Source organism: Harmonia axyridis, chromosome 5, assembly GCF_914767665.1.
Source record: "Harmonia axyridis chromosome 5, icHarAxyr1.1, whole genome shotgun sequence".
In the NCBI taxonomy this organism is placed as follows: Eukaryota; Metazoa; Arthropoda; class Insecta; order Coleoptera; family Coccinellidae; genus Harmonia; species Harmonia axyridis.
Window position 1 is genome coordinate 35,242,488 of NC_059505.1, and position 12,118 is coordinate 35,254,605.

The following is a 12,118-nucleotide window of genomic DNA, read 5'->3' on the forward strand; positions in this document are numbered from 1 at the left end:
ATTCGGATGAGAATTCAAATATCATCAATACTAAACTTATTCAACGTAATAAAATGTTATTGACCCTTTTCTTCGATATAATTTGCAATTGTATAGTATTTTTATGAATATAAGCATTTACATGTTTTTGTTGACATATGGCGCAACCAACAAGTGAATCGCTGATCAACAATTATTATATAAATTTATTGCTCTTTATTTTGACACAGTCCGACAAATGAAGGTCTACAACATATAAATCCCCTAAATAGTCCTGCTAAATATTTCTAACGTTATTCTAGAAAACTATGTATATCTAACTTCTGGACTAACGGTTCATTGTATGTAGCTGTATTAAATAAAGAACAAAACTACCTAGCATTCAGATATAAGCGATATTAAAATCTGGGTCGATCTGAAATACAGATAATGGTTTACATATAGTTTATTTATTTTAGCAATGGTATATAGCGTCAGCGATCACATATAAATATTGTTGCCAGACTATCACAACAATCCTTTAATTGATTACAAGATATATTCTTAAAATTTATTCAGAACGTTTCAGTGTATATTGGCAACATAAAGGGATTCTAATCAACACTGTATTATTTTCTGACATATCTTATGTCATTTGTGTTCAATAGATTATGCCATTTAATCAGGGAAAGATACACACTTCAACAACGTTTAGAAATTGTTTTATCAAAATCAGTACTCATTTTTGAATACTCAGCAGTCAGAGAACATTTAGAAGAATTCATGGACGACATTATTCGGTTAATGGACTGGCTATATTGTAGACAAATTTGGAAGTGGTACCAAGTACGGCTCAGTACTTGATTATGGTACTCATGTATTTTGTAGTGTATAAAGACAATTTACTTTGAAATAAATTGATCTACATATCTACAATATGACGAATAGAGAATCCATTAATTTTATTTTGATAAAACAATTTTTAAACGTTGTTGAAGCGTGTGTATCCTTCCAAGGTCAAATAACATAACATATTTAACATTAATGACATAAGAAATGTCAAATAATATTACTTTTATAACTACTTCAAATTAGATTATTCTTATTGGAAATATTTTTACATCATTGTCGACAACTCCGTGACGTCATGCCACTGCTAAATTAAATATATATACCTACTATAACCACAGTATAGGAACTATAGTTCCTATATACTGTGCTATAACTAGAAAATAGTCATGGAAAATTTATTTAATTGGCGAAACTGACAAAACACAAAAAAACTTGACCACATGTTGTCCTTGCTGCAATCTGAATTATTGAATTCAAATATTGAAGATTTTGTAAAAAAAACTGAATTTAATAAGTTTACCATTCCCAAAGGAAAACATTGAAATCGCGTTCTAAATTCGTAAAATATAAATAATATAATAAAACATTTTCTTAGTTGTCTTTTAAAATCAAACAGATTAATACCATAAAACCTAATGGAACCATTGGACAATAATATAAATAATCTCACGCAAGATGGTAATATCAGACATGTTGAAATTAATTTAGACGCTCTAGCATTATGTTTGAATCATGCATTTTCATCGGAAAGTGAGGAAGTTTTAGGATTGTTGATCGGACAGGTATCTGAATTACACATTCCACTGAATTACACATTCCAAAATATTAATTCCAATATAATATATATTCTCAGATAGATGAAAGTCAGAGAAAAGCAATTATCAAATCAACCCTGCCATTAACTAGAAGCAATACAAACTCAGAATGTGTGGAGTTTTTATCCGACCACTTCATCGTAGGAGGTATCCACACAGCAAAACTGAGCAAAAAATCGGGAGAGTCCATGTTAGTCATAGGATGGTATCACTCCCATCCTCGTAAGGCCGTTTGGCCTACAACAGCTGGCAAGTTAATTGTTTCAACTGATCCATGTTTTTTCATAATTTTTTTCATTTAGATGTTGAAAGACAAGCTCAATACCAATGCGTTGAACCGTCTTTTTTTGGTTTAATCTTTTCAGTCTATAATGGTTCATGTACAATTGATACTATGAATATTTGTTGCTTTCAAACTTTTAAACAAAACCCAGATACTGTTAAGAGGAGATGTATAGACGTAACAATTCAACCAACAAAATTCAATTTCTATAATTTGGAAGGTATGTACGAAGTATAACCATATTCTACACCTTATAATGCAAGTAGGCTATTGATTCGGAATATACACCACATAAACTATGTAGATCTGTATATTCTGACTTTGAACATGTATATCTAATATCACAAAATGCCCTTTCATGTTTTAGGATATATTTATCTACCTCAATTGTTATGGGAAGAGAGACTTAAGGCTTATATAGAGCCATCCAATGAAGAACTAGATACTTTTGAAATATTAGAAAAGGATTCTTCAACAACTGTGGAACTTATTAATATTATGAATGCTATAACAAGACCTCTTTTATGGTCTTTGGAGGAGAGACTCAAAATCACTAAAATGAGGGTTAGACAATTAAGAGGTCTCAGAAATTTTTTGGAACAAATTTAGATTAGATAATAAATGAAAAGTATTATATATTGTACTATTAGGTTTTTTTTCATTGAAATATTAGCTGCATTTGTGTATGATTTGAGTTTTTAAATAATTTTATTGTTATTCAATATTAGAAAAGTATTATATTTGAAACCAGATAATCTCATATTGTTGTATTCAATTTTATGGGATTTATCGTGTAAGTTACTTTTTATTCTGCTTCTGTACCACATTTTTTCAATAACACCATTTACAAGGAAAACGTAGATTTTTTCAATAAAAATCTTCAAAAATAATGAATGAAATGCTTTAGACAAAAATTTTTAGCTAATCACACATCTGGAGAGAATGAAAATGGAAATATATCGAACATAAACAACAACTTATTCAGATAATAAAATATGAAAGGATATATAATTGACAAACCCAAAAATGATTATTTACATATAATTCATTAATTCAAAATAAAATTAACATTTTCAAGGATAACAAATATAGAAATATGTATAGTAGAGAAAATAGGTTCAATATTAACTTAGTTAAATTAAATGTGACAACAGATGATGAATGTGATCTTAGTCAAAATTTGAAACCTAGCTACAACAATAAGAACACTGTTTTATCTTCTTAAATTGAAAGCTCAATCACACTGTATCCTACTTTCTAACCCTCAACAATATACAATAAATACATTGATATATTACAGGTCCCTCAATGTACAATACAAATTCCATTATGTATATTTCTGTATGAATTAAGTAAATTATTTGAACAATTATCCACATCCAATATTCCTAATAATGATCAAAAATGTCAGAATTGAAGAACTAGCTTCTTCATGATATAAGTTTTTTCCTATTGCTATCGATTACATACACACTTGGAATTTCAAAAATTGCACATAACCTATATTTAAAACTGTACCCAGTTGCTGTTTGAAGGAGAAGGTTGATTCGCAGAAGTTGTACTGAAAGTGAATTTGCTTTAAATAAGAAGACAAATATTTATTTGTTTTGCTGTAAAATTCTAATATTGTAGTAGTAACCATTTCAGTTATTAAGAAGTTAAACGGTATATATTAAGTTATTACACTAGGTCTTTTTGTGTTCATTTTCATGTTTATTTCTGGGTTGATTTTGGACAGTTTTAATCTTTGAAGTTATTTCAGAAATTATGTTTGTTTTGTTCATAAATATTTAAAAATTAATATCACATTTCCTTAATTTATACACTCAACAAAACATGAAGCAGAATTGAAAAAAGGTGTTGTAGAGTGTACTTCCTGATTTGAGTTATTCCAAATCAAACGGATAAAAATGGAGTTGGTTGACCTGCATTTAGAAATTCGAGGGCCAGAGTTCAGTTGAATTCCACGCTTCACTCAAGTGTCAAAAATACAACAGAAGGCAAGTTGGACCATCAGACCCAGAAATGGATGCGAAAAAGACTTAGTGTAATAAGGGATTTATGCTATGAACAGAATTCGATAACTCTATTGACCTTTTCAAGAATAAAAGAATAAAAAAATCAAAATTTTTTTCTTACTTGGCTTGAGCTGAGGCGAAGTCACCCCAATCATTACTTCCAATAGGAGTTTTAGCAGCATGTGCTGGTGATCCAGCTGGTGAACTACCTGGTGGTGCAGGTAATCTATTGGTACTGGTACTACCTCCTGGTGGTGGAGGCAAGAAACCTGAAGCTCCACCTGCTTGTCTTTGTTTGGTTCTTGACGAACCCTCACTACCATCTTTTTTCTATCAATATAAAAAATCCTACATTGAAATCGAAGTTTTTTACTTTTTTAACATCCAATATCAAATCAATTGATCCAGACAAAAGTAATAAATGTAGAAGTATGTTAACATATAATGAAATAAATGACCCACTCACACTGATTTTCATATTAATTTTGATTGTTTCTCCCTCTTTGAAACCTAAATCTAATGATGGACCACTAGGTTCTTCACTGATTTGTTTTTCCTTCTTAAGCCATTTGAAATGATCCTGTAAGGCAACATTCAAGTCGAAAGAATCTGATCTATCTCCAAACCCAATGCCAATGAAGGCTGTTCTCCCTATAAATAGAAGAAAATTTTCAATGTAGAACACGGGCCAGCAAGGTAATTTACACACCATTGTCATCTTGAATTCTCAAGACAAAATATCTTGAAGAGTCTGACACAGCTTCAATTGCAACGCCAGGATAATTCTCAATTGGACACTTTGCAAATAATTCTCCACTGTTTTTGTCTTCAAGTTTTATGGAGCATTGGTCTCCTTGAGAAACTAATCGCATTCTACCAGTCCATGAAGGTTCAGCAAGGTTCCAATCGGCAGCTCTATAAATATTAATTTATGTTTGTTAGTACACATTATTATAAGCAGGAAGTGGGTGGATTTGTATGATATACAAAAAATTTCTGAAAGTATAATTACCTATAACTTCTATTTGACGCTCTTGGCGGTATGTTGAAAACGAAAACTTCTGGCTTAACTAATATTACACTTTCATAAGATTCCATATTTAAAACGTTGAATGTTTTCTGTCCCTATTAGCAAATTGAAAAACAGAGAAAACACTTTTTAAAACGTTTGACAACAAACTGACAATCATCTGACAAAAATGACAATCAATGACTTACAAGGTTGCCAACATCAAATTACAATTAATTCGGCATACTGGCATACACACTGTAAATTTTTGAATGTGTACTGTACTGCATGTACTGCAAATTTTCCTTACATTCTTGAACTAGCGCAGCTAGAGGGGGGACTTTGGGGTTGCAGCCTCCCCAAAAATACCAACAATTCAGAGAAAGTTTGTTAATATAGGGAACAATTATGTCTGTAATGGATTTTCGTTTATTATTTTTGAACCAGCATCATCAGCTTCGATCGCCAACTATATAACAATATAGAAAGAATTTATTTGGGGGTTGACGCTGACATCTATATGTTCAGCCCTCCCAAAGCAAAATCCTGGTTGTGCCATTGCCTTATTCTGAATAACCTTTATTGCAAATGAATGTTTAAAAAAACTATGTGTTACTTAAATGTGAAATTTGGAGTGTTCTTTCATTTTAAATATGATATTACTGTCAAAAACCCAGTAGGTATATTGGCAGGCATTTGCAATGATAATAGTGGATTGATGAATTATAATTATGTAACTAGAGGTAAAGGGTGAAGTAACGAAACACTTATAGATGTTTGAAATATTCTCTAATTCTTCAAAAAGGAATGCATTGTTGATAAGTGTTCTTATAATATAACTCCCATTATTGTCCTCGTTGGTTCCTATGACAGGAATTTCTGAAAAATATATTGGTATTGGTATTTCATGGTTCCTATAAAGATGCCTAAAAATACCGATGAGTCTACTTTACTGGTAAGATTTTGTTCAAATAATATTGGCAACTCGGACTGGGTTTCCCGGTACTTCCCCCTTCCTCCGTAGGTGGCGCTCTATTTTCATGAAAAGGACTGCGCAAATTTTCCATTTCTTTTTGTAGGTGGAAGTGTATAATGAATTATCTATATTTTCTTGGAAACAATAGAGAAGTTAGATGTGATTTTCACAGAAAACGATGCGTAAATCCAATGAAGTACCGGCAATCAACTTAAAATACAAAAGTCACCCTTTTCAAGAGTAAGTAGACCCACCAGTATTTCTAGAAATCTTAGATCCTATATTTTACCCTCATACTGTCGCTATTCTCATAGAAGCATTTTCCAATTTCCATTGCAGAGACACATTTATCATCGAGGGTTTTTGCTGAAAATTATGATTATATTTTAAATTGAACTGTACGAAACATATTCGATAATTCGAATATAAATCAGATCAATGAAATATCGAGACTTAACGGTCATTGCCTATTTTGGAGGCGATAAAATGAATTTGAATGAATAATGCATATTTTATATTGATCATTGATCATTTTCCGATAGTTTTTGACATATTATAGTAGAATGGTTGTTGTTGAGTGCTGATGAAGTCTTTTAATCATTTTTACCTGCATCCTTGCAAGTTTCTATAACTCGATCTCCTTCGGCGTGGTATTCTTCTGGTAACATCTTCATTGTAGCTGACGCTCCAGCCATATTGAAAGTATTATCCTTATTTTGCTGTGGCGAAATTGCATTAATATAAAATTAATTTAATTGTTTGTTGATAACATATGAAATGAGCAGTTTTTGTTATTTTTTTAATGCAATGTATGAACGAAATAATAAAAAAAAAACGTAAATTCACCTTTTCTTAACATCAAATATTGATCGTTTTGAACTCGATGCAAAAATCATTAAAAATAGAATTAAACCATTGGAAATAATGAACTTTAATCAAATGTATGTTACACACTAAAGTGATGAACTTACCCATTTATTACTGACCAGTACGCAGTTGATGAAACACTACAAAAAAAAAAGAATTCGATCAAAAGATTATTTTTATTCCTAGCTACATATAGGGCGTTCTTCGAGCTCTATGACAGATGAAAGCTGAACTCATTCTGAACATTTTTTCCCTATGAACATTATTCCGATTCGTTTTCGTTTTGAAGTTTGAACTTCAAACTTGGTATGTAGTGACTCTGTCTGTCCGAGAGGTGGCGTTATGGACTTCGCGCCACATTATAGTGCGGTCCTGGTGGGTTTATAGGGACCCCTCCACGATGAGTGGGAAGGTGTATAAGGCAGAGATCACTGGTTTGTCAAACTGATGATTCCACCAGTGATCTCGGGATGAAACACCGCAATCTCCAGAGACAGAGGGTGCACCTTCGAATTTAGCTCGAGAAAGTATCAACAATGCAAGCCTCACATCGACGAACTGAAGATTTCATGACTCGGCGCATCACATATGCTTCTTTTCTTATTTGGTTTGCTGCATCTTGAATTCTATCAAGTATTTTTTGATGAGATGTGATTTAAACGTGATAGACAAGCAGCTTCATATGTTCCTATAAATAAAAACCTAACGGATTGAGATCCGGTGAACGTGGTGGCCATGGCATTATTCCCACTTGGCCTATCCAATTATTCTTGAAATTTTCATTTAAACAAGCAGGTACTTTTCTCCCTCTGTGTGTTGGCGAATCATCGTGCTGATACCACATATTTCCATCAATGTTGGACTCTATAGATCATTAATGAAGTCAAAAAGATTGTGCTCCAAAAACTTTTCATCACTTTTCAATTCTGAATTCAAACGATCATTTATAACACCTACTGGCATTAAATGAAAAGGAATTATAGGAAAAAAGTTCAGAAGAAGCACAACTATCGTCTGTCAAAGTTTGTCGTAGAGCTTGGATGCCTACTGCGAAAATTTTCAAGGATAATTGAATTTTAGAATTGAATGATTATTACCGAAAACAAAATAATTAAAAGATAAAAATCAGGATTTTATGAAAAACCATCATTGTTATTTCCTAAAGATCTAAACTTGAGACAACTCACCATAGCAGGCCTGGAGAATAACCCACTTCTCATTCCCTCTAGGTCCTCTGAAGGAAAACATATTTAAAAAGTTGATACAGTAAATGAGTTACTCCTAGACATAATAAAATTTTGATAAATTTTTACTCACCATCGGTAGCATTCGCTCTAGGTTTACAAATATTTGTTATCATTTTCTTCGCAGATGCCAACTGTTTTTCAGAAAACTGAAACGAAAAATAAGTTAAAATTCTCTGATTTGATTTTTTCATCTCAACAATGGAACAATAAAGCATTAGGTACTTACGGCTGCGTTAGAATAATACAAAACGAAACAAATAGAAAATATCAAAAAGATGAACTTATGGGACAACATAATGTTGAGGAATAACTCTCAATGATAGAAGTGGTTGAATCCAAATGTCTCAATTCTCCAGAATTTTCAATTTATCGAGATGAATCTAAACTATCATATTAATGTTGCATAATAACATACCTATTACTTTTCTTCTTAGCTATTTCAAGGAACAACCTACTTTATATTTCTACAAGCTAAATCAGTTTTTAATTGTACATAATGGAGAATTAATATATGATCAAAGAATGTTGGTTTGGAAATTGCTACCCAAGTCGAAAAATGAAATATATTAGTGATCATGAAGTGAACAATTTGAATTGAATCAGAGATTTATGTTTGTTACATAATATGAGGAAATTTGATTTTGAGGGCAGAAATTTCGATTTTTCCTTGAAATACTACAAGGCAAGGAATCTAATATCGTGAAAATATAAAGACATTTCTACGAAAAGTATTTATTGTTTCAATTCAATGAAAATCACAACATGTGATCAATTTTATTCGTATAATCAAGTATATTTGGCTTAGTTTGAGCATTCTAAATCAGAATCATTACTACACAAAAGCCCAGGTGGACAATTCTGTAACTCTCCAGTTATAAGTCCTGGCTTCTCTTTGCCATTATAGACACATTGGTAAAATCTGGTATCATCATAACACACGAAACCTTTATCAGTGTTACATGTTATTTCTGCAGTGTAACAGGCATGAATCTGGAAGAGAAAAATCTTAGGTTTGAATCATATCCATTTTTGTGCGAATATTCTCAAGTTAAGAAGTAAGAAAGGCATTGAAGTCAAGTTTTTTGCATGCTATAACACTTCAAAAGATGTATTAGGCCAATTGAAAAGTCCCGGTCTGATGCACAGATTGCGGTGCTAGTATTAAATCCATATTATTTTTTGTTAGTACCAACCTTCAAACGATACGTATCAAAATTTGACAGCAGTATGACCATTAGTTTATGAGATATTGAGTTGTGAGTGTAGCTACTTTTGTTATTTGAAAAATGATGGAAAAAAAGAATTTCATGTGCTGATAAAATATCGCTTTTTGAAGGAAAAAATACAGTTGAAGCAAAATCTTGGCTTGATGAACAGTTTCCGGGATCTGCACCAGAAAAAGCAACCATCACCGACAGAAAAATAAAAAAAAAATAATAAAATAATTTTGAATGACCGTAAAGTGAAGTTGATCGAGATAGCAGACATTATGAAGATATCATCTAAACGTGTACATCATATCATTCACGAATAGAGAAAGCTGTGTGCAAAATGGGTACCGTGCGAGCTCACAATCGATCAAAAGCAACAACGTGTTAATGATTCTGAGCAGTGTTTGAAGCTGTTTAAGTGCAAAAAACCTGAATTTTTGTGTCGGTATGTGACAATGGATGAAACATGGCTCCATCATTTCACTCCGGAGTCAAATCGACAATCAGCTGAGTGGACTGCACACGATGAACCGAATCCAAAGCGAAGAAAAACACAACAATCAGCTGGCAAGGTTATGGAATCAGTACTCTGGGATGCGCAAGGTATAATATTCATTGATTACCTCCAAAAGGGCCAGACCATCAACAACGATTATAATATAGCATTATTGGATCGGATGACATCGTTAAAAAACGGCCCTATTTGAAGAAAAAAGGGTTGCTGTTTCATCAAGACAATGCGTCGTGTCACAAATAAATGAAAACAATGGCAAAATTGCATGAATTGTGCTTCGAATTGCTTCTGCATCCACCGTTTCCGCCAGATCTGGTCTCCAACGACTTTTTCCTGTTCTCAGACCTCAAAAGAATGCTCGCTGGTAAGAATTTTAGCCCCAATGAAGAAGTAATCGCCGAAACTGAGGCCTATTTTGGAGCGAAAGACAAATCGTACTACAAAAATGGTATCGAGAAGTTGAAAGATAGCTATAATTGCTGTATCGCCCTCGAAGGCAGCTATGTTGAATAATAAAATCGAATTTTGCCAAAAAAATGTGTTTTACTATGGTAGATCGAGGTTTTTTCAATTGGCCTGTTATGTCAGTATGTCAACATTTTAGAACATAAAGTTAAGTCTGGATCGAGATATTGAAGGTTAAGTGACGTTATTAGTGTTGTTGTTCGGAAGATGGATAAAAACGAATTTATTGTATTACTAAAACACTGTTTTTTGATGGGAAGAATAATGTGAAAGTGAAGCAATGAGTTTATAAGCCTTCTTCAGGCTCTGCTTCATCTACAACAACGGTCAAAAGGTAGTGACTTTAAATTTGGCTCTAATGAAGAAAGTGATTGCCAAGGTTGAAGTCTATTTCGGAAGCAAAGATTAATCATTCTACAGAAAAGTTATTGACAAGTGCATGGGCGCCCGCAGAGGGGGGGCAAGGGGGGCCATGGCCCCCCTGAGATTTTGATTGTCTCATTTTTCAACACAACACCCTCAATATAACTTTCTCATTCCGAAGGCAAGGAACAAAGGAAAGTGATGGATTCACAACAATTTTTCGGTTTTCAATGGCAATCATGGACGCCTTATCGTTTTTCAATAATTTTCATTTTGCCCCCCCTGAGAAAAATTTCTGCGGGCGCCCATGGACAAGTGACATGTCATGAAAACAATTCAAATAGTTTGAGATCACTCTCGACTCATAATACGAAAATTACAGACAAACAACTCAAATAGCTAAAATGAAAACTCGACCAATTACTTACGAAGAACAATAAAGCACTCAAAAAAAGAAACAACTTCATGATTCTGCTTTTCAAATGTAACCCTAGGTCGAACACAACTTAACAACTGAAATAATCTTCGATACTAACCTTTTATACGATCATCTTTGTATATAATTTAGCAGGGCGATTTTATGGTTTAACATGAATAATAATAAATATATTTCATCTGAGATATTCCCGATGTATATTTATTCATTTGGTGTTATTTATAGCCCGGAATTGAATCAACGTCGTAAAATTTGTTTTTAAATTTATAATTCATTGCTGAAACGACAATTCCAATGATTTTTCCCAACTAGTGATTCTCAAACATTATTATCAAAGCCTTGCAAAAAATTCCATTGGTTTTATCGCAACTGCCGTATCAGCTTTAATGAATTCTGAGAACGATGAACTCAATTGACGTTTTGATAGTGATTCAGATTTTGTGGAAGTGCCTCTTAGATAATTTAGTATCTCGCTGAAGGAGTTACTACGTATTGAATGTTCAAAATGATCTCTCATTCGTCAAGCACAATTTTTCTTGTAATTCAATAATGTTAAGCGTATGAAATTAGGCTAAACAATGATCGATACCTAGTTTTAGGGCCTGTAAGTTGGTAGGTATGAAATGAACTTTTTGAGAAAAAAAATGTTTCCAAAAAATCATTCCTGGATGTCGAGTAAGAAGCTTTTGCACTTTGGATCAGGTGACTAATTATTTTAATTTTAAGGTTTCCGATGAACATGGTTAGATACTCTATGATCAATTCCGATGAGATCTATACAGGGTGGCCATTTGAAAACGAAACAGACGAGATTACAGACGAAATAAAGTTTTTCGATAGAAATGCTCGGACAGGTCGATTTCTGTTTCGAGGGGGACAACTTAAGATGTAGGTTACGAACGCATAGCGCTTCAACCCTTGCTGCTACAACCCCCACCCCCAATTTTTGAATAGGGAAGATGGGGTGAGTGATACCTCAATTTAAAGGTATTTTTATACTGATTTCAGCACAGTAATGGTTTTTTCATTTTATGCATTAGTTCTCGAAATATTTATGCGTTAGTTAGTTAGGAAGGAAGCCACAGTCATGGTTGTTTTGAAGCT

General features: G+C 32.9%; 3 protein-coding genes across 4 annotated transcripts; 1 reads left to right on the plus strand and 2 right to left on the minus strand.

Annotated features, from left to right (window-relative positions):
- The first annotated feature begins 1,275 nt into the window (after positions 1-1,275).
- Positions 1,276-2,764, plus strand: LOC123680378 (lys-63-specific deubiquitinase BRCC36-like). The gene is made up of 4 exons (XM_045618257.1): positions 1,276-1,592; positions 1,664-1,874; positions 1,928-2,128; positions 2,276-2,764. The coding sequence occupies exons 1-4, from the start codon at positions 1,446-1,448 to the stop codon at positions 2,515-2,517; spliced, it is 801 nt and encodes a 266-aa protein (XP_045474213.1). The 5' UTR covers positions 1,276-1,445; the 3' UTR covers positions 2,518-2,764.
- Positions 2,765-2,933: 169 nt separating this feature from the next.
- LOC123680379 (NECAP-like protein CG9132) lies at positions 2,934-5,128 on the minus strand. The gene is made up of 5 exons (XM_045618258.1): positions 4,939-5,128; positions 4,636-4,841; positions 4,393-4,577; positions 4,048-4,256; positions 2,934-3,469 (listed from the first exon to the last, which is right to left on the minus strand). The coding sequence occupies exons 1-5, from the start codon at positions 5,022-5,024 to the stop codon at positions 3,415-3,417; spliced, it is 741 nt and encodes a 246-aa protein (XP_045474214.1). The 5' UTR covers positions 5,025-5,128; the 3' UTR covers positions 2,934-3,414.
- A 579-nt stretch (positions 5,129-5,707) lies between these two features.
- LOC123680073 (general odorant-binding protein lush) lies at positions 5,708-11,419 on the minus strand. Of its 2 annotated transcripts, none has more exons than XM_045617742.1 (8): positions 11,115-11,419; positions 8,252-9,015; positions 8,096-8,171; positions 7,966-8,012; positions 6,883-6,918; positions 6,519-6,630; positions 6,201-6,277; positions 5,708-5,814 (listed from the first exon to the last, which is right to left on the minus strand). In XM_045617742.1, the coding sequence occupies exons 2-8, from the start codon at positions 8,318-8,320 to the stop codon at positions 5,800-5,802; spliced, it is 432 nt and encodes a 143-aa protein (XP_045473698.1). In that variant the 5' UTR covers positions 8,321-9,015; positions 11,115-11,419; the 3' UTR covers positions 5,708-5,799. The 2 variants fall into 2 exon arrangements, with proteins under 2 accessions (XP_045473698.1, XP_045473697.1); XM_045617741.1 differs by having other exon boundaries at positions 11,007-11,339.
- Positions 11,420-12,118: the final 699 nt, after the last annotated feature.